Below are 22,930 nucleotides of genomic sequence, written 5' to 3'. Positions count from 1 at the left end.
AGGTGTGTGGTTTTGCATTTGGAAGCTGTTGCTGTGACCAGACAACATGCGGTCTAAGGAACTCTCAATTGAGGTGAAGCAGAACATTCTGAGGCTGAAAAAAAAGAAAAAATCCATCAGAGAGATAGCAGACATGCTTGGAGTAGCAAAATCAACAGTCGGGTACATTCTGAGAAAAAAAGGAATTGACTGGTGAGCTTGGGAACTCAAAAAGGCCTGGGCGTCCACGGATGACAACAGGGGTGGATGATCGCCGCATACTTTCTTTGGTGAAGAAGAACCCGTTCACAATATCAACTGAAGTCCAGAACACTCTCAGTGAAGTAGGTGTATCTGTCTCTAAGTCAACAGTAAAGAGAAGACTCCATGAAAGTAAATACAAAGGGTTCACATCTAGATGCAAACCATTCATCAATTCCAAAAATAGACAGGCCAGAGTTAAATTTGCTGAAAAACACCTCATGAAGCCAGCTCAGTTCTAGAAAAGTATTCTATGGACAGATGAGACAAAGATCAACCTGTACCAGAATGATGGGAAGAAAAAAGTTTGGAGAAGAAAGGGAACGGCACATGATCCAAGGCACACCACATCCTCTGTAAAACATGGTGGAGGCAACGTGATGGCATGGGCATGCATGGCTTTCAATGGCACTGGGTCACTTGTGTTTATTGATGACATAACAGCAGACAAGAGTAGCCGGATGAATTCTGAAGTGTAACGGGATATACTTTCAGCCCAGATTCAGCCAAATGCCATAAAGTTGATCGGACGGCGCTTCATAGTACAGATGGACAATGACCCCAAGCATACAGCCAAAGCTACCCAGGAGTTCATGTGTGCAAAAAAGTGGAACATTCTGCAATGGCCAAGTCAATCACCAGATCTTAACCCAATTGAGCATGCATTTCACTTGCTCATATCCAGACTTAAGACAGCAAGACCCACAAACAAGCAAGACCTGAAGGCTGCGGCTGTAAAGGCCTGGCAAAGCATTAAGAAGGAGGAAACCCAGCGTTTGGTGATGTCCATGGATTCCAGACTTAAGGCAGTGATTGCCTCCAAAGGATTCGCAACAAAATATTGAAAATAAAAATATTTTGTTTGGGTTTGGTTTATTTGTCCAATTACTTTTGACCTCCTAAAATGTGGAGTGTTTGTAAAGAAATGTGTACAATTCCTACAATTTCTATCAGATATTTTTGTTCAAACCTTCAAATTAAACGTTACAATCTGCACTTGAATTCTGTTGTAGAGGTTTCATTTCAAATCCAATGTGGTGGCATGCAGAGCCCAACTCGCGAAAATTGTGTCACTGTCCAAATATTTCTGGACCTAACTGTAGATAGATAGATAGATAGATAGAGGGATAGATAGATAGAGGGATAGATAGATAGAGGGATAGATAGATAGAGGGATAGATAGATAGATAGAAAGATAGATAGATAGATAGATAGATAGATAGATAGATAGATAGATAGATAGATAGAGGGATAGATAGATAGAGGGATAGATAGATAGAGGGATAGATAGATAGAGGGATAGATAGATAGATAGATAGATAGATAGATAGAGGGATAGATAGATAGATAGATAGATAGATAGATAGAGGGATAGATAGATAGAGGGATAGATAGATAGAGGGATAGATAGATAGAGGGATAGATAGATAGAGGGATAGATAGATAGAGGGATAGATAGATGGATAGATAGATAGAGGGATAGATAGATAGAGGGATAGATAGAGGGATAGATAGAGGGATAGATAGAGGGATAGATAGAGGGATAGATAGAGGGATAGATAGAGGGATAGATAGAGGGATAGATAGAGGGATAGATAGATGGATAGATAGATAGAGGGATAGATAGAGGGATAGATAGAGGGATAGATAGAGGGATAGGTAGAGGGATAGGTAGAGGGATAGATAGATAGATAGAGGGATAGATAGATGGATAGATAGATGGATAGATAGAGGGATAGATAGAGGGATAGATAGATAGATAGAGGATAGATATATAGATGGATAAAACAATAGTTCGAGATAAAAAGTTGGAAAGATAGATTGATATCGATAGAGAAAGATAGACAAATATAGATAGATAGAAATTTATATATAGATATTGATAGATATTGCAAGATATATCTATATAATTTTTTTTTAAATATAAAAGAAGAAAAAGAAAAATAACCTTATGACAGAGTATCAACATGGGTTTATGAGGGATCGATCCTGTCAAACTAATTTGATCAGCTTCTATGAAGAGGTAAGTTCAAGCCTGGACCAGGGAAATGCAGTGGATGTTGTGTATATGGACTTTTCAAAAGCTTTTGATACGGTGCCACACAAAAGGTTGGTACATAAAATGAGAATAATGGGGATAGGGGAAAATATGTGTAACTGGGTTAAAAACTGGCTCAGTGATAGGAAACAAAGGGTGGTTATTAATGGTACGTACTCGGACTGGGTCTCAGTTCATAGTGGGGTACTACAGGGGTCAGTATTGGGCCCGCTTCTTTTCAACATATTTATAAATGACCTTGTTGGGGGCATGCGGAGTAGAATTTCAATATTTTCAGATGATACTAAACTCTGCAGGGTAATCAATACAGAGGAGGATAATTTTATATTACAGGGAGATTTATGTAAATTGGAGGATTGGGCTGAGAAGTGGCAATTGAAGTTTAATGTAGATAAATGTAAGGTCATGCACTTGGGTAGAGGAAATAACATTTATGATTATGTACTTAATTGTAGAACACTGGGTAACACAGACACAGAAAAAGACTTGGGTGTATGGGTGGATGGTAAACTTCACTTTAGTGGACAGTGTCAGGCAGCTGCTGCCAGGGCTAATAAAATAATGGGATGTATTAAAAGAGGTATAAGTGTTCATGAAAAAAATATAGTTCTACCTCTGTACAAGTCACTAGTGCGACCGCACTTATATACTGTGTACAATTCTGGTCACCGATATATAAGAAGGACATAGCTGAACTGGAGAGGGTGCAGAGAAGAGCCACCAAGATTATTAGAGGAATGGGGGGGCTGCAATACCAAGACAGGTTATTAAACTTGGGGTTATTTAGTTTGGAAAAACGAAGGCTTAGGGGAGATCTAATCACAATGTATAAATATATGATATACCAGTGATATTAAATAGTAGCAAAAAATCCCAGCAGGGAACTTATCTGCCAGGATCACTGTAGCAAATCCTAATCCTAATGGGATTAGGATTTGCTACAGTGATCCTGGCAGATAAGTTCCCTGCTGGGATTTTTTGCTACTATTTAATATCACTGGTATATCATTACCAAATTTCATCTGCATAACTGTGCAGGAATATACCTATGTACAGTTAATGATTTGGCTATCATATTCATGATGACCATTTTTCAGTCAATATTTATGGATTTCCAAAGCTGATGCAAATACACTAACAAGCATCATCTTTCTTGTTTTTTTCCTTTTCATTATAAAGGATTAGCTGCATCAGGGTTGCCTAGTTGTCTAGGTAACCAGATTATGATAATGACTTTATGACTATTTTTGCACCTTTTATTCTTGGTGGTGGGTGCTCCTGTGACTTGCGGGTTAAAGGGACAGAATAGGGAGAGCCGACGAGGAGCGGGGGGTACCCAATACCTTATGGTGCACCTCCGCTGGTAGGCAGGTAAAAGAGAGGGTTAGACTATCCCCCTCTCTATATCTCCTAGAATTATAGGGCATTTAACCTAGTAAAAACCAAATTATCTGATTTTTGCTACCTAGAACCCTACCCTGAGTGTTGAGACAACAGTTTCCCTCATTTCTTCACTCTGGCTTGAATCTCTTTTGTCCTGTCATTCACGTCACTTGACCAGTGTTTTTTGACAATATAAGAGTTATTACGCTCTGTATTTTAGAGCATTTTTTTAAAAAATTTTGATATAATAAATATTGCTTTTAGGAGTTTTTTCTTTAGGTTTTTTGCACTGATACTCCTAGGTTTTCACCTGTATTGGTTTATAATAAATATATGAGGGGACAGTACAGAGACCTTTCCAAAGATCTTTTTACACCTAGGCCTGCGACTGGAACACGGGGGCATCCGCTACGTCTTGAGGAAAGAAGGTTTAATCATAATCACAGACGAGGATTCTTTACTGTACGAGCAGTGAGACTATGGAACTCTCTGCCGCATGATGTTGTAATGAGTGATTCACTACTAACATTTAAGCAGAGCCTGGATGCCTTTCTTGAAAAATGTAATATTACCAGTTATGTATATTAGATTTTATGACAGGGTATTGATCCAGGGAACTAGTCTGATTGCCGGATGTGGAGTCAGGAAGGAAATTTTTCCCCATTGGAACTTGTTTGCCACATTGGGGTTTTTTTTGCCTTCCTCTGGATCAACATGTTAGGCTACGGGTTGAACTAGATGGACTTAGAGTCTCCCTTCAACCTTAAAAAACTATGATACTATGATACTATGATACTATATTTAGTTTAAAAAAAATATATATATATATATATATTGTGAGGTAGCAGCGTTGTTTGGGCAAAAACGTGAGGCAGTGAGGCAGCAGCTTGTTCACACCAACAGTCTATTTATTGTTGCAGCATAAATAGATCCAATTTCCCACTGTCAAAGTCTCTTCCGGATCACAGCCGGTGCATATAGACAAATTCTTTGCATCAAAAACTCTTGTTACCTTAGGACCCCGATAACCGCAGGGATCTGTATAAGGTTCTTCTAGGCTGACACTCTTGGCCTGTGTTCACTCCACACAGAGCCAGCCCAGCTCACACCGCATGTGTTAGCTTCACCAAGCCTGGCTCTCAACTCAGACACACCCTGCTGTGCTCTGCATGATTTTAAATGAAAATGCCGGACATGAGGATTGCTACAAAACCTGGACTGGGAGGAGGGATCTGTCTCCCTGTTACCCTTTGTGTTATACTCCCAGTAATAGCTATAGCAAACTCAGAGGGTTTCCAGACACATTCTGGGGGACACATAGCGGTCTTCAAATATTACCCCTGTCACTGCCTCACAATATATATATATATTTTTTTAATTTAACAGTATATATATATATATATATATATATATATATATATATATAAATTATGTGTTTTAGACCATGTTTTGTACGGCAAAAAGGATCCTTCCTGCAGCATACAACCGCAAGTGTAAAAACTGGATCCGGCGCCCATTGAAATACATTGTAGCTACTGCTGCAATGTACAGGATCCGGTGAGATGCAGTTTTAGAACGGAGGCGAAAAACGCAACATTTGCTTCAAGGTAAAAAACTGCAACTCTCCGAATCCTGACATAGGCGCATGCAAACGCATGTTGCCGCAAGTCCATTGACATTGCATTGAGCTGACAACGGATCCGGCAACATGCGTTTTGCGTTTTTCTGCCGACCGGCAGAAAAACGCTGATGTGAAACCAGCCTCAATAGCCTGTGGACAGGGCCTGATGACTGAATGTCAGCATTTTTACTTCATGCAGCATTTGCTCGGACCTGTCCCGCCCACAGCCATGACTCAGTCATGGGTACGGGATTGAAATAGACCAGGTGAGTGCTGCTGAGAGCAGTTCTACTATTCATATGTGAGGCCGTTTGGCACATTTTATAAAAATATTTTAGCGTAGGACTGCCCCAATAGAGATTTGCCGTGACGTGGCGGGGTGGCTCAAGAAATTGCAATTTTTTGCCAAAAATCTCATATTTATAATAAGTACAGTTGGAATTTTTAGTGCTGTAGTGCACATTTAGTGCTGGCTTTTTTGTTTTTTCTTCATTTTATGAACTTGTGGTGAGAAACTGCTGTGTGGGCGCACGGCGGGCTGGGAAGAGAAGGAGCGCTATTGATATCTGGAGCAGAAATTTGGCTGGCGTAGATAGCGGGCACCGTGTTGTTTACAGATCCCCTGAGGAATAGAAACAACAGAATCTTCACAGAAGAGACCATTTTGGAAACAATAATCCCAAAATAGTTGCTTTTCCAGAGTTTTGATGCTGCCACTAACGTGGAAGCCCCCCGTATTCCCATTGACAGATGACAGACCTGCCGGAGGGGGACTTGTAACAATTAGGGATACATAACATAACCACCTGCCTCATTGTACTGAATTGTTTTGAATGAACTGCATTTTTTTTTGGTGATTTATACAGAAACCCCAAGGTAAATGTTCATTGGAGATGTGATGGTGGAATATGGGGGTTGTGTATAATTTTCTGTAGGTTCGTATTTTAGGTGTGGTGCTTTGTCCATTCTGTGTACATTGTCCTGTTTGCAGGTTAATCACCCCCTGCCAGGCTTTTGTCCCTAAATCTTGGGGAGGAGTGCCTGGGATCCACCAAACTCTCTGCTTACCTGAGAGATTATTCAGTCAGGCTGGGAAGGACAAGAGACAAGCAGGAAGATTCATCCTCTGGGGGAGAAGCTGCGGCTACAGGCAGCTTCCCCAGAGAGCCATTAAGACCCCAATTTCCCTGGAAAAGGACTGCTGAAAAAATGTGACTGATCCCCGACACATTTATGCCGTTACTGGACTATTTTACCCTCTCTGTGGTGGATTATTTGATGGACGTACTGATTTGCTTGGAATAAATGTTCTTTGGATTGTTCACTCATCTCTCGCTCTACTGATTGTGTGATACTGGAGAAGAACCCCGCGACAGGAGAACACAGGAAAAATGTGATCCAGAGCCTTGGGTTATGTTCATAAGTTGCATTTGTGATACTTTTTTTTACATTTTTTTCCTCTGGTTTTATGTAAATAAATGCTAAAAAAGCTGCTTTTTATAGCAAAACCTATGGGATTCCAGAAATCTCCTGCACAGAAACACTTGTGTTTTTTTTCCCTTACTGACATGGAAAACTGCTGCGTTTTAAAAAAAAAGCAGTGTGTCAACTCTTTCAGTGTTTTTGCAGCTTTTTTTCCACCATTGGAAACAATGAGAAAGTGCAAAAATGCAACTACATTATTTGGTGAATGAAATGAACATTATTTAAACATACTGCGGACAAATGGCACACCAAAAATGTAGCAAAAACATAACTTTTTTTTTCACTGCCAAGAGATTAAGTTTTGCTGCAGAAAAAAAGCACAGTAATGACGCCCTGTGTAAACATAGCCTTATTCTGATTTTTCAAAGACTGAACAAACTGGGTTTTTTTTTCTTACACGGTTCACCATGGAGTAAAATCGATAAGACAACTTTATTCTTCGGGTCGGTGCTATTACAGCAATACCTGATTTATATCTTTTTTATATTTTGCTACTTTTACACATTAAAATTTTTTTTTTTTGTCTTAAAAAAAAAAAAGTTTTTTCATCGCTGTAGTATGTGAGCTGTAACTCTTTTTTACATTCATCAAAGCAATATTTTAAGGCTTATTCTTTGCAGGACAAGTTAAAGCTTTTATTGGTACCATTTTGTGATTGTGATTGACAGAGGTATCTAAGGGCTTAAAATGCCCCAATCAGTAATAAAACCTATTGGGACCAATGCAGCAGAGTGACACCCACTCAGTTTTTGCTTTAGTGATATTTACCGTACTTAAAGGGAACCAACCTGTCACCAAATTTAACCCCTATAAACTGCGGTTGCAACAAGTATGCTGTTCTATAACATTTGAAACGAAATGTTTACATACATTATTCTAAAACGACACATCTGCAGGTTTTTCCCTCCACTCTATAAAGACACATCTGCAGATGGAGGGAAAAGCCTGCAGATGTGTCTTTATAGAGAGCGGAGGGAAAACCATGCAGATGTCTTTATAGAGAGTGGAGTGAAAAACCTGCAGATGTGTCTTTATAGAGAGCGGAGAGAAAAACCTGCAGATGTGTCTTTATAGAGAGTGGAGGGAAAAACCTGCAGATGTATCTTTATAGAGAGCGGAGGGAAAACCTGCAGATGTGTCTGTATAGAGAGCGGAGAGAAAAACCTGCAGATGTGTCTGTATATAGAGCGGAGAGAAAAACCTGCAGATGTGTCTGTATAGAGAGCGGAGAGAAAAACCTGCAGATGTGTCTTTATAGAGAGCGGAGGGAAACTGCTGGTTTCAACTGTACAACATTCTAGAATCCGATATATAAGAGCCCAGGCTGCTCTGTAGAACGTAAAACTGTGCTTTATTAGGCTGCAGACAAATTAGGGTATGGCATCTGATGCGACATGCTAATGCCCCTCGGCTCAGGCTCTGCTGCGAGCGTGAGCCGAGTGTCATGCGACTGACCAGATCTTGCAATCGGGTCACAGCTGTGAAGCTGAGGGCGCTGCGGCAGAGAAGGAGGGGTTAATCCCCCCAACTGCTCGCCCTCATTGACTAACATTGGTCAGAGTGCAATGCGAGATTTTCCCGCTCGTGTGAGCGCGCTCTTATACTTACCTGTGGGGCGGTTGGGTCCGTACTCTTTCCCTGCTTTGTGTGGATGACGTGTCCTACATCATCCACACAGCGGCTGCCATTGCGCTCCTGTGCACGCGCACTTCTCTCTGCCCTGCCTCAAATAGAGCAAAGTACTGTAGAGCGCAGGCGAGGGGAAAGATCAAAGACCGCGTGTGCATTAAAGTACTTTGATCTGCCCTCAGCAGAGGGAAGTGCACATACACAGGACCACAATGGCGGCTTCTGTGTGGATGACGTAAGACACATCATCCACACAGAGCAGGGAAGGAGGACGGCGTCGGAGAGTGAGCACCAACGCCCATCAGACCGGACTGCTTTGAAGCGGAGTATAATAAAATGTGCTCTATACAGTATGTCCACCCTTATCCTGTCCACCGCCATTAACTTGAGAACGGCAGCAGCTATAGGCATAGAAGTGGTGTCTAGGTATAGTAAAGTATCCATGCACTACGCAATGAAACCACCTATAGCGCCACCTGGTGTAAAACGACGGAGTTAGCCTTTCTATCTCGAAAACGGAACGAGATAGAGAAAAAAAGTGAATTACAAAGTTGTAGGGCATCATCAATTCAGTATGAATCGACACCTTGCATACAGAAATGCTATGATTAGAACGTGTAAAACGGGGAATTACCCTATTATGCAAATAAGTGTGCGGCGTCATACCTGGCGAAATACTGTAGACTGCTAATAGTACTTACTGTACAGTAAATGGGATTGTTCAAAGGGTTCCCCAACAGACCTCTGTCACGCTGTTCTCTCCAGCGCAACTCATCCGGGTTTTTTCCTTTTAGCACCTGATGGGTTAATGCTTCTTTGGCATGTGTGCTTGAAAGCACTCCCTCAGGTGCTGGCAGTTACTAATTAGTCTGGCCTTTAAATAGTCCCACTAACCTTCACACAGTGCTGGTTATTTTCATCTTCTGTTGGTGGAGGCAGCCTGTGAGAAAGGAAGTGTGGTGTCCTCATTCCCTAAGCCTTCTGCAGACAGGAGAAGTCTGCAGAAGTGATTTTTTTTCTTTCCTTATGTTGTCATTTTTGGTGCCATCTCCTGAAGTCATCCTGTGGGTGAAGGTAGGGGGTCTTAAGCCAGGGTCCTTGTAAGAGACAGGGCCAGGTTGGAGAGCCACGCCTCACTACCTTCTAGCGTACCCGTGGTTTGAGGGTGAGCGCAGGGTTCATAGCCGGTAGGGCAAGTGCAGACCCCTGCCCCTGGGTAGCGCCCCCCACGGTGTGACAACCTCATGGTCATGGAGCAATATTCTACCAATGACTATTGCGAGATGGTTTAAATCTACGGGGAATGTGGTCGCAATGCAAAAGCGGCTTGATCGTGAACATTTTAGAGGCGGTCCAGAGGCGGTCCTGTAAAACCATCTCAAATGCGGTGAAACGTTTGAGGGAGACTGGCTGCATATCCAGTCGAACACGGACCCGCCAGCCAGTTGATGTACGCCAGCGAGTGCAACGTGAAGATATTTTAGCATATGCCCTCAACAATCCACAATGTAGCGTACGAGACATCAGTGCACAGTCAGGCCTCTCGAAAAGTTGTGTTTGGAGGATCCTGAACAACGCTGGGGCTCATCCATACCAGCCAACACCTGTGCAAGGACTACTGGCACGAGATGACGAGAGACGTTATGCGTGGTACAACTTTGTAATGAACCACTTGGAGATTCAACCAACGTTCCTTGCCAACGTGATATTGACCGATGAGGCATGCTGCACGCGTAATAACATGTACAGTAGACAAAACCCCCATCATTGGGCACTGCAGAATCCCAGATGTGCCGTCCAAGTCCGACATCAAGTACGCTGGTCGGTTAATGTGTGGTGCGGGATTTACAATGACAGGCTAATCAGTCCCGTATTTTACGAGGGCACGTCAACGGGAGCACGTTACTTGAACCTCCATCAGGATGTGATAACAGACTTTGTTTCTGACTTGCCATTGCTTCAACTCCGGGATGCATGGTTATACATGACGGCGCCCCTCCGCACAAGGCTGCGGACGTGAAGCGATACCTCATGGAGACCTTCCTACAAGTCATTGGGTATGGTGGCTGCATGGAGTGGCCTCCACACTCACCTGACCCCATTGGACTTCTTTCTGTGAGGTCACACCAAACAGCAGGTGTATGCGACCCCTCCACCAACATTGCAGGACCTACGACGACGTATCACAGATGCTTGTGCAAACGTGTCACCTACCATATTGCACAATGTGCAGCAAGATACAGTATGCTGTGCAGAGTCCAGATGTGCATTGCAGCTGACGGGGAACACTTTGAGCATCAAAGTTAAATGAGTGCCATATGCGTGACCAGCATTCAATGTTTTGAGGGGGGGGGGGGTCATGGGTTTCATTGTGTTTTTCCGGATAACTGTGCCGGTTATTTGGGGGGAGAAAAAAAAAAAATCTCTCTACCACCTTTTTGTATTTTATGTTATTTCCTTTTTGAGTAAATTGATTTGTGCACATTATTGTTTGTCACTAATACAGTATTTTGTTGTTTTATGATTTTTGGTCAATGCATGTAAGCTGACCGTTTTAATTTCCCATCCGTTATTATTGGGGGGGGGACATGTCTTTCCTATCCATCCCCCTTGGTCAAAATTCCCATTAGTGACTGTTAAGTGCTCCATTAGTCCGTGTCTCGCAACGTCTCCATTTTGGAGATCACGACCATACGTACGCGTGTTTTACACGTTCTAATCATAGCATTTCTGTATGCAAGGTGTCGATTCGTATTGAATTGATGATGCCCTACAACTTTGTAATTCACTTTTTTCCTCTATCTCGTTCCATTTTTGAGATAAAAAAAAATGCTAACTCCGTTGTTTTCCACCAGGTGGCGCTATAGGTGGTTTCATTGCGTAGCACATGGCTACTTTACTATACCTAGACACCACTTCTATACCTATAGCTGCCGCCGTTCTCAAGTTAATGGCGGTGGACAGGATATGGGTGGACACACTGTATATAAGGGCTGACTGGTGTTGGCCGCAGCTCATAGGAGACAAATCCTGTGACCGATTCCCTAAAAGGGAACTAACCAGCAAGATTTTCATATATAAAGTAAAGCCAGTGCTATACTGGTGCTAGGATGCTGAATGTAACCATACCTTCTGTTCGGAGATTGGAGGTTTTATTTCAGAAATATGTGCAAGTAAAGTTCCAGCAATGCACTGCTATTTGATTGACAGGTGCAACAGGAAAGGAATATATGGTCGGGTCTTGCTATCTATTCCCACCCCTGTCTTTCTGCCTGGCCTTTCTCCTCCTGTCGCCATTATAGACGTTAATTCTGGCACAGGCAAGCAGACAGGGGCGGTAATAGATAGCAAGACCTGACCCACATATTCCCTTCCTGTTGCACCTGTCAATCAAATAGCAGTGCATTGCTGGAACTTTACTTGCACATATTTCTGAAATAAAACCTCCAATCTCAGAACAAAAGGTATGGTTACATTACGCATCCTAGCTCCAGTATAGCACTGGCTTTACTTTATATAGGACAATCCTGCTCGTTGATTCCCTTTAACCTTCAGTGCCGTAAATAAGCCATGCTGAGTATTAAGAACCCTTAATTATTGCTGTTAAAAGGTGTACTGGCGCTTAGATCCAGCAAAGAACCATAGCCAGAAACTAAACGGATTCCACCCCTGACCTTTTTTTTCCCAGCTCTGCTACAGGCGATTCACAAATCTTTCCCACAGCGAGACTCGTCAATCACCTGTCAATGATTTACCGCACAAAATGAATCAGATATAATACCATGTTTCTGTGAGGTAAAACATTTTTTTAAAAACGGGCAGGAAAATGTTTTACCTCACAATAAGAATCATCTTCGATCCTGTGCTAGAATATCTGTATACTCTCTTTACCTTCCTTCAGTGCCCTGGAGCTGTGGTATGATCAGACCATGTTCCTGTGCGGTAAGACACGGCCATTACACAGTACACAGCAGGGACACATATATAAGATTATCTCAGCACAGGAACATTTTTTTTTAATCACATCCAATTGTGGAAATTATTATTATTATTCTAAGATCTATTGATTGAAACCCCTTGCGGGGGACAAATAGGCCACACCCCCTGGCCGCATTTACATAGTTAAAGGTAACCTGTCACCACTTTTTTGGCCTATAAGCTGTGGCCACCACCACCGGGCTCTTATATACAGCATTCTAACATGCTGTATAAGAGCCCAGGCCGCTGTGAGAACATAAAAAACACTTTATAATACTTCCCTAATGGTCGTGTGGTAGGCCATGGGGGCGTCTCCGTTCTCCGGGGCCGGCGCCGCCTCTTTCTGAAGCATGTCTGCATGACGCGTCTACGTCATACACACTCGCCGATCCTGCGCAGGCGCACTACAATACTTTGATCTGCCCTGCTCAGGACCTGAATGTCGGCGAGTGTGGATGACGTCGGATGCGTCATGCACCGCGGCTAGAGACGGACAAAGATGGCCCAAAGAGGTGGCGCCGGCACCGAAGACGCCCATATGGCCAACTGCACGACCGTTAGGAAAGTATTATAAAGTGTTTTTTATGTTATACCCCGGCCTGGGCTCATATATACAGCATGTTAGAATGCTGTATATAAGAGCCCGGTGGTGGTGGCGGCTGCAGCTTATAGGCCGAAAAAGTGGTGACAGGTTCCCTTTAAACAGCAGTGATCAGCTCTGATCGCTGCTCTTAGAAGAAGGTGCCAGTTTTATAACACAACTGGCACACCCCCGACATGGAGGGAGGTCGCTCCATACACTTCTACATGAGGGTGTGGGGAAGGGGCTAAAACCAGACATCCCCTTTAATGATAACTACCAAAACTTGGCACTGGATTACCGACCAAGAATGAAGTGATTCAATATAATTTACTATAAAATCTTATATTAATTATCAATAATTTATTCAATTAACAATATCAAACAAGAGAGCCACCTGGGGGGCACATGATTCCAGAGTCAAAAATATCAAAAAATATCATTTCCATCCATTGTAATACGAGACATCACATAAGACAGTAACCATTGTAATATGTCACACCAACTATTATCCTGTTGCTTAGGTTAATACATACTGAAACAAAAGGGTCTATTTTCATTCTAGGTAATGGTATATGGCCATAGACAAAAATGACTGGATCGGTTTATCCATTATCTATCCTCAACAGAAATTGACATATCATATAAAATTGGTAATATCCGATACCGCCATCTTATATGACACACCACCCTCCATCACCCCAGATGATTCATCCCATCATGCTCCATTCATTAAGCAACCAGAAATTTGTCATATGGTTAAATTGTGAACAGTCTATATGGAGTAACACAGTGAATCAATGCCACTAATTATATAGCAGTTAACATCACAACAGATTGAAAGTACTTACGTTATACAATGAATTGACTGGTCATGCGTCCCCTCCACCTCTGACGTACGTTTCGCCACTCGCTTTATCAAAAGGGGGCGTGTCAGGGTGGGGAAACGTATTCTGTGCTTATATACTGTAATCCAGCCAATGAACAGTGTAGTAACGTGCTTTCATCATTGCGTACCATAAGATATTTCCGGTATGTGTGGGCGTATAATAATGTCCTTTACCTCCTTATGACAAGACTTCCGGGCCGCGCACGCCGACCCGCAAACGTCATCACACACATCCGGAACTCTCAGGAGCAGAACGACAGAGCATGCGCACCACCGTGATCCAACCAATAAACAGTGTCCTTAACACGCTTTCATCATTACGCATTACCGGTGATCCACATATGACCCAAACATTTACACATTGGCAGATAGAAGGATTCCATACATCCTCTATCCAAAAAGGAATTTTTTGGGTGCCCATTATTCCATAACTATACATATGTCCCTCTACAATATTTCAAAAACAACATGTAACAATAAATGATATTCAGTAAAGGCCAACTATAATAAATCTGGCAACATAGTAATTATACATTGTTTCCAAAATCCATATCTGCTGGACATCATATGAGAGCAATGGCTTCAGCTCTTTCCTATGATTGGAGGATTCCAATTGTAGATTGCTATATTGATGGATGTAGTTGTGTTGCGAGTAATGGTCCAGTACCTTGTTTTAAGATGAGGTTTGTATAAATAATAGTGGGATTTCGCCTTGCTCAATCTCGAGTTGTATAAAATATATATACACATATATTTGCATTTTTTGAAGTTTATAAGCAAGCAAATACAGGAAGGATTATGTGTCCAGTTAAATAGGTATGGTAGACCTATTGTCAGTGGATTGTTTTTATGGGTGGGTTATGTTTTAAGTGTTGTTGTTGATTTTAATTTTTCTATTTGATTCAATTTATTCCAGCCTAGGAACTAGTGTCATTTGATATGCATGATTGCAGTGACGGAAGTGGGATGACATTCATAGGAATCCATGTATGACGATCCATAACAGTGATACTCTTGAGAACCTACAACAGATGGTGGATGATGGAAGGAGAAAGAAAAGGAAGAAGAAAAAAGTGTGCCACATAAACAACATATGATGTCCAGCAGATATGGATTTTGGAAACAATGAAATGAAATCAGCGGTGACTGAGTGTAGATATGAGAAATTGATTGTTTATTGGGGCTGTGCCGGTCATCCTTGTATCATATTTCATGGTTAGTATTTTGTATGTGCATGAAATGGAACAGCGAATGTGTATGTGTCTTACAATTTCCATATATGAATGGCGTTCTGACATGTGACATCATTTCCGGTAGTGCGCATGCTCTGTTTCTCAGCCTTCCGGACGTGCGTACAAGTGGGCAATGGGGCGTGATGACGTTTGAGGGTCGGCGCATGCATCCTGGTGTGTGACATCATTTCCGGTGGTGCGCATGCGTTGTTGGTCCGCTCCTCAGATTTCCGGACATGCGTACAAATGTGCCCTAAGCATGATGACGTTTGTGGGCCGGCGCGCGCAGTCCGGAAGTCTCTTTATAAGGAGGAAGTGGCGGCACCGTCATGCGCCCATGTACACCGGAAGTGGTTTAAACTGCGTAATGATGAAAGCGTGTTAAGGACACTGTTTATTGGTTGGATCACGGTGGTGCGCATGCTCTGTCGTTCTGCTCCTAAGAGTTCCGGATATGTGTGATGATGTTTGCGGGTCGGCGTGCGCGGCCCGGAAGTCTTGTCATAAGGAGGTAAAGGACATTATTATACACCCACACATACCGGAAATATCTTATGGTACGCAATGATGAAAGCACGTTACTACACTGTTCATTGGCTGGATTACAGTATATAAGCACAGACGTTTCCCCACCCTGACACGCCCCCTTTTGATAAAGCGAGTGGCGAAACTTACGTCAGGGGTGGAGGGACGCATGACCAGTCAATTCATTGTATAACGTAAGTACTTTCAATCTGTTGTGATGTTAACTACTATATAATTAGTGGCATTGATTCACTGTGTTACTCCATATAGACTGTTCACAATTTAACCATATGACAAATTTCTGGTTGCTTAATGAGTGGAGCATGATGGGATGAATCATCTGGGGTGATGGAGGGTGGTGTGTCATATAAGATGGCGGTATCGGATATTACCAATTTTATATGATATGTCAATTTGTGTTGAGGATAGATAATGGATAAACCGATCCAGTCATTTTTGTCTATGGCCATATACCATTACCTAGAATGAAAATAGACCCTTTTGTTTCAGTATGTATTAACCTAAGCAACAGGATAATAGTTGGTGTGACATATTACAATGGTTACTGTCTTATGTGATGTCTCATATTACAATGCATGGAAATGATATTTTTTGATATTTTTGACTCTGGAATCATGTGCCCCCCAGGTGGCTCTCTTGTTTGATATTGTTAATTGAATAAATTATTGATAATTAATAAAATAAGATTTTATAGTAAATTATATTGAATCACTTCATTCTTGGTCGGCAATCCGGTGCCAAGTTTTGCTAGTTAAGTGTAACCGAAGTGTACATAAATATTGGACTTGGGTAACTAATCCCCTTTAATGATCACTGGACAATAAAAGCAGGAAAGGGCAGAATAGCTGATTATTGTTTACGCACTGGAATTTTTGCACATTTTTCACATCCTGCAGTCAGTTCTTTGTCTGGAGTTGCGGTCTTTGGTCCAAGCCTCTCTTTAGGGGCCCTTTGGTCACGTCTGTATATGTAGACACAAGTCATTCCAGGCTTTATGCATAAAACATAGAGAATTTATTTGTCCTTTTACATCTTGTGCTGCTCCGGGATACCACGGGCGCAGTATTATGTACATTCCCACGTGTTCTGTATATTACAGTGCATTGTACACAGACGACAGCTCGGTAGATATTTCACTGGACACGACGACAGATTCATATATAGTGACGTACATTGTAATAGAGAGATCGCGCTACCTACTATGTGCAAGATGTGATGTCCGCGCTCAACGGCTGCACCTACCGCAAACTCGCCGGGTAACTTTGGCGCAGGTGCAACAAGTGGCGACACTTTTTATTTTGTTTACTAATATTACTTTTGTGGAACGCTAGAACCCACCATGGGTCACATGTACTAAAACTGGCGCAAGCGTCGCGCCCGTCTATAAAAATAGTGCCGCGTGCTCCATGACGTGACGCATGCCGACATATGTAGTAAACGTGGTATTACCGTGAAAGCGCCAGCCACCTTTTTTTTTACAACACAAGGACTTAATAAATATGGCGGCGGTAAAGACGGGTAGTCACCAACTCGGTACTAATAGACAATTATCCGGGATTTTACGCATTTATTTTTAATCAACCGGGTATATAATAAATGTGAAGTTATTTTAAAGTTATTAAAAAAAAAAGTAGAATCATATCTTATAAATAGAATATACATTACTGATACGTGATACGGGAGAGATGATTATAGCCTGATGGCAGGACATAATGGAGTGCTTAATGCCGGACAGGACGGCGGATGATTAGTCCGAAGACACGGAGTCCCGGAATGGGCTGATGAGTCTATAGACTTCATACAATACATAGTGCGGATCGTGCTCCTGTAATGTCAATCTACACTTACTACGGACATTTCTTCCCAAGGCGTCTAATGAGGCCCCGGATACAACCCCCCCCGACCGCGCTGGATTATCTGGAGTCGATACCACATCGGAAGAGATGGTGACGTTACAAACCCACACGTGTGCCGAGAGGTGCGTATGATCGGCCGGTATCGGGAGGTGTCCTGTTCATTGGAATATGACATGTTCTCGTCATCTGCCCAATATGCGCACCTCTCAGCTGGTGTGTAGGGTTGTAGAGTCATTGGCACGGGTCACTTCCGATGAGGAAGGGATAACCACTTTTAATTAAACCCTTACCTGCTCTGGGCCTCCAGGGATATTAACCCTCTCACCACACTAGACCACCAAAGATGCTGTTAGTAATCATCTCTCTCATCACACTAGACCTCCAGGGATATAGATAATAATTTTATCATCACATTAAAATACAGGGATACTGACTATCTCACAACACTAGACCACCAGTGATGCTGACAATTTCCCTCTCACCACACTAGACCTCCAAGGATGCTGATAATAGCCCTATCAACACATGCTTATAATATCCCTCTCACTACATTAGACCACAGGGATGCTGACTATAACGCTTTCACAGTACTAGACCACCAGGAATACTGACAATATCCCTCTCGCCACATTAGACCACCAGCTGACAATATCCTTCTCACCACACTAGACCTCCAAGGATGCTGATAATAACCCTATCAACATATTAGACCACCAGGGATACTGACTATAACCCTCTCACAGCACTAGACCACCAGGGATACTGACTATAACCCTCTCACAGCACTAGACCACCAGGAATGCTGGCGTTAACCTTCTCACCATACCAGACCATCTAGTTCTGGTATGAGAGCACCATGGATCCTGACGATAATCTCACCACACTAGACCACCAGGAATTCTGACCTTAACCATCTCAACATACAAAGCCATCCCTTTCCTATACTAGGCCACCGGAATTGGTACTGACATTAGCCCTCTCACCACACTAGACCACCAGGAATGCTGGGATTAACCCTTTCTCTTCCCTACATCACCAGGGATTTTGGGATTGACCCCATCAGTACATAGACCACAGGTAAGTAGGGACTAACTCTTGGAGCAGAGCTGCAGTTGGCTTATGTATGGCATCCTAATCAATAAGGTTGGATCCAATAAAAGAATGACGAAGTGGAGGAATCTGGAGATCCAGTCTTAGGCCAAAGTAGAATTTCCTATTTGTACCTAGAAATTGACAAAGATTGGGCCGGACAGAGAGGTGTGATTTATGTCCCACCACGGGGCTACTCCAGTACACTGGTAGAGAACGTCATCTTATAAAAGATGGTGGTCACCGTTCAGGAGGATGAAAAAATGTTCCATGTACTAACGGGAAGGCTGTTTGACTAATCCCCGATGGTTGAATAGGTTTTGGTGCCTATGAACCTTTCTAGTGTTACCCTTTATAGGTAGAGATTTATCTGAGTGATCCAGCACAGTTGAAGGGATGGGAGGAGGATGGTTCTCCCGCTATAAATGACTACAGGGAAAAGCAGAGAGAGGGAAGTCTTGATGGGAAAATCAGATCCTAAAGAGATAAGGCTGACAATTAGAGCAGGGTACATCTAAGCAAAATGACTTAATTTTAGAAGCATCAGGGCACTTAAAAAATGGGCGCAAAGTTGCAAATAGATGTCCTCTAACTTGTCATAAATATAATGGTGTAAATGCCGCTGTTCTCCTGAATCCGGCGTGGTCTTACTTTAGTTCCTGCGCCTCTCCGTTCCAGAGATACAGCCATCTCTTTCCTTATACAGAAATCTAGTCTTGTCAGCCAAGGAGGCGTGGTGTTCAACTATCCTCATGGGTGGTTTCTTCAGGACCACACCCATTTGGATAACAAGAGTGGATTTATATACAGAGAAGAAGGGGCTATATCTCAGGAATGGAGAGGCGCAGGAACAAAAGAAAAACATCGCCGGAGTTGGGAGAACAGCGGCATTTAGACTAAGTAATAAATTACACATTTATGGCAACTTTAAAGAAGTTGTCCACTTGAGAAATTATCTTATTAGAAGGATGTTATAATACAATCATCACGTTTTAACCTCTGGTAAGTGTTCAATTAGCGCCTCCACAGGTGACATTAAGTATTACACAATCAATGAGAAGTCTGTGTAATGCAGAACAGGACGGGACCTCCTTACTGATCTTAAGATGAGGAGACCCCAATTCTCATATAAGAGAATGTGATGGTGGGTGTCCTAAACTAGACAACAGCTTAAGTCAAAGCAGAAGAAATAATTGCAGTCCTATCTATGTAAATCCGTGTGTTCTCGCCACAATTTGTGCCAAACAATAAACTCATCTCTGCTACGTCTGTTCTGTTGTTTTAAATCTCGTGTTTATATTTACAGCAAAATCTAGAATATTAAAGTCTGCTCGCTCGACACCGGAAAATACCGTCCTGCGTCCGATAAATAGGATTTTCATGTCGTGCCGAAAAATCAGAGAAGTTCAACGTCCACTGATCTCCGATCCTGCAATTAAAACACGGCACAGACGCGGGAGGTTTCCTTATTCTTCGCCTTGGCGCGATGTAAACTTTTATTTCTACCGTTTTTACATAATTTTCATTCTTAACACAAAAAACAAAAAAGAAAGTACTAAAATTTTCTTTGCAAAAAGATGACAGAAAAAAAAATCCACTTCTTCGGCGTTTCCAAATTCTTTTTTTTTTTACCTTCGGATTTTGGTGTCTTGGTCCTCGAGATTTTTACAAATCTATACATTTATCGATTTATTTTTTGCCTGGATTATCATATTGATAAAAATAAAACAACAAAAAAAGAAATTGTCTCTTTTTTTCCTTTTAAACTTTGTTGAGGAAGTTGAGGTGGAGGACGTCGGGGATGTGAACAGAGTCCAAGGTGATTAACGAAGGGTTAAAGGGGAATAAAACCGAGAACATGTACTTAGAGTCTAGCAGCAGCTGGGGAGGGTCTTTTCTGTCCTGTAACTGAGCCTGGAAGGAATAAAAACAATAGATTAAAATAAAGAATAACTATTACCGTATTTTTCGGACCAGAAGACGCACCCTGGTTTTGGAGGAGGAAAATAAAATTTTAAACAAAAATGTGGTCATGACACACTGTTATGGGGCGAGGATCTGCTGCTGACACTATTATGGGGGTAATGTCCCCAAATTCTCTACTAAGGTACCCCATCCTGGTAATGATCCTCCTACCTTGTATATGATCCCCATCCTTGTATATACGTCCCCCATCCTGATAAATACCTCCATCCTGCTAAATACCCCCCATCCTGCTCATATACCCCCATCCTGCTCATATTATACCCCTGTCCTGGTATGTGCCCCCGACCTGGTATGTGCCCCCATCCTGCTCATAATATACCCCCATCCTAGTATACGGAGGTATAGTAACGTTTATACTCACCTTTCCTTACTCCCTGCAGCATCGATCATCTTCCTCTCTGTGTCAGCAGCAGCGCAGCTGAACTGTGTGGAGCCGTTCCCCTGCAGCATCGCTCGTCCTTCAGTCTGCCTGTCAGCTGACCTGTGTGGAGACTAGCGGTGCGCACAGTGATGACGTCATCGCTGTGCTCACCGTTCTCTACACAGATCAGCGTCCGGCAGACAGGAGGACATCGCGAAGCTGCAGGGACCGGTGAGTATACCGTACTTATTCACTGCACTCCGCGCTGATGATGGTGTACGGGGATCAGTGAATATAGCTGCACATGATCACTCCAGGCTGTAGTTGCTAGGGGTGATCATGCGGGCCAGCTGTTTATTATGCGCACATCCCCCGCCCATCTGTCAGCGCTGGCTTCAGCGCTGAAAGATGATGGGCGGGAGGATGCGTGCATATGAAATGAGTGGGCCCACGTGGTCACGGCAGGCTGCTACAGCCTACTCATGCCACCGATGACCCGCTCCACCGCAGCACCCTCATTCCCCGCAGCCACATTCAGATTATAAGACACACCCCCCACTTTCCCCCAACATTCGGGGGGAAAAAAGTGCGTCTTATAGTCCGAAAAATACGGCAACACCTTCCATCCTGGACAATTTTTAAGTTTTGCACTTTATTTTCCTCCCCTTCTTCCATGCGCCACGTCTCTAGCAGCTGCTTATCTAAAAGAGGAATAAAGGATCAGGCATGGTTAAATTCAACATGTCTGATCCTTGTTTACCCCCAAATCCGCATCAGGAGACCTCTATATAAATCAGATTAATCTAATGAGTATGGGCATGTAAAAATGCTGAGACTTAGGACTCACCTGAATACTCCGGATAAAGGAGACTGTCACACGTTCCTCAAACTCATTGACTGGGGTGTATAAGTTCAGAATCTTTACTATCTGTTACAGGAAGAGGAAAAAAAAATATCAACTGGTATAGGCGGACCCACGGAACTACAGGCCTGTGAGCCTGACTTCCACACCGGGAAAGATCTTTGCACAAATTATTAAACAACATTTATGCAAGTAACTTTATGAGAATTAAGTGACTAACCAGAGCCAGCATGGGTTTGTAACTAATAAGTCATGCAATGCCGAGGTGGTCTAAGCTATAGCTTGTTTGTTTAAACATAATAAGAATATCTGTGTATGTAAATAATCAAAATATAGATGTAGTAGCATAATTATCTGTGTGTCTATGTGGCAATTGCACAGATCTATAATATAATTCTAAGCTGTATAGTCATGAAGGGGTTACCAAGGATAAGTGAACATATGTATAAACAATGAACAAAGAAAGTATTTATGCTTATCAGTAGTTCCACACAAAGAAGGAATGTGCCATCCATGGGATGAAATGTGGGTACCTACACTCCCCAACCCTCACTATGCAGCTTCGAGGTGTGAGAGAAAACAAATTGATACTTTTTGTACATGTCTGAAGGTTGGAATGTAATACTAAAATCTGAGCTATAGAATACACGAGTTCAGTTGGTGATTCTGGCTTAAGGAGAACATGTCTCATGTGTTCATTGTCTGACACATTAATATCGGCACTGATATACAGCTAATACGGCACCGGTCTCTGGATACCCTGTATGAAGATACCATTAGCTATCTTTACCCAAAATTCTTCCCTTGACAGTTAGACTAACTTAATTTTCCTTCTATGACTGGGTGGATCAGGGAAATGCAGTAGATATAGTATATCTTGACTTCAGCAAAGCATTTGACAAAGTATCTCATACAATCCTTATTGAAAAAATGACCAAGTGTGGAATGGACAAGGCAACTGTTAGATGGATTTGTAACTGGCTTAGTGATCGGAGTCAGAGTGGTCATAAATGGCTGCACATCCAGTTGGAAAACGGTCTCAAGTGGGGTACCACAGGGCACTGTTCTGGGCCCCGTGTTGTTCAACATCTTTAACAATGATTTAGATGAAGAAATTGATTAAATTTGCTGATG

General features: G+C 42.5%; 1 protein-coding gene across 2 annotated transcripts in view; it reads right to left on the bottom strand.

Annotated features, from left to right (window-relative positions):
- Window positions 1-16,665: 16,665 nt before the first annotated feature.
- The window catches only part of MYO5B (myosin VB), a 327,189-nt gene continuing 320,924 nt past the window's right edge, over window positions 16,666-22,930 (bottom strand). For both annotated transcript variants that reach the window (XM_075327185.1, XM_075327192.1), the window contains 2 exons: window positions 21,782-21,862; window positions 16,666-20,501 (listed from right to left, as the gene is read on the bottom strand). In XM_075327185.1, the coding sequence (XP_075183300.1) occupies window positions 20,349-20,501; window positions 21,782-21,862 (234 nt within the window). In that variant the 3' untranslated portion in view covers window positions 16,666-20,348. The remainder of the gene's footprint in view (window positions 20,502-21,781; window positions 21,863-22,930) is intronic.

The sequence above is a fragment of the Anomaloglossus baeobatrachus genome, chromosome 1, assembly GCF_048569485.1.
Source record: "Anomaloglossus baeobatrachus isolate aAnoBae1 chromosome 1, aAnoBae1.hap1, whole genome shotgun sequence".
NCBI lineage: Eukaryota > Metazoa > Chordata > Amphibia > Anura > Aromobatidae > Anomaloglossus > Anomaloglossus baeobatrachus.
Note: the sequence above shows the minus strand (reverse complement) of the source record. Positions and strands in the feature narration are given on the sequence as shown.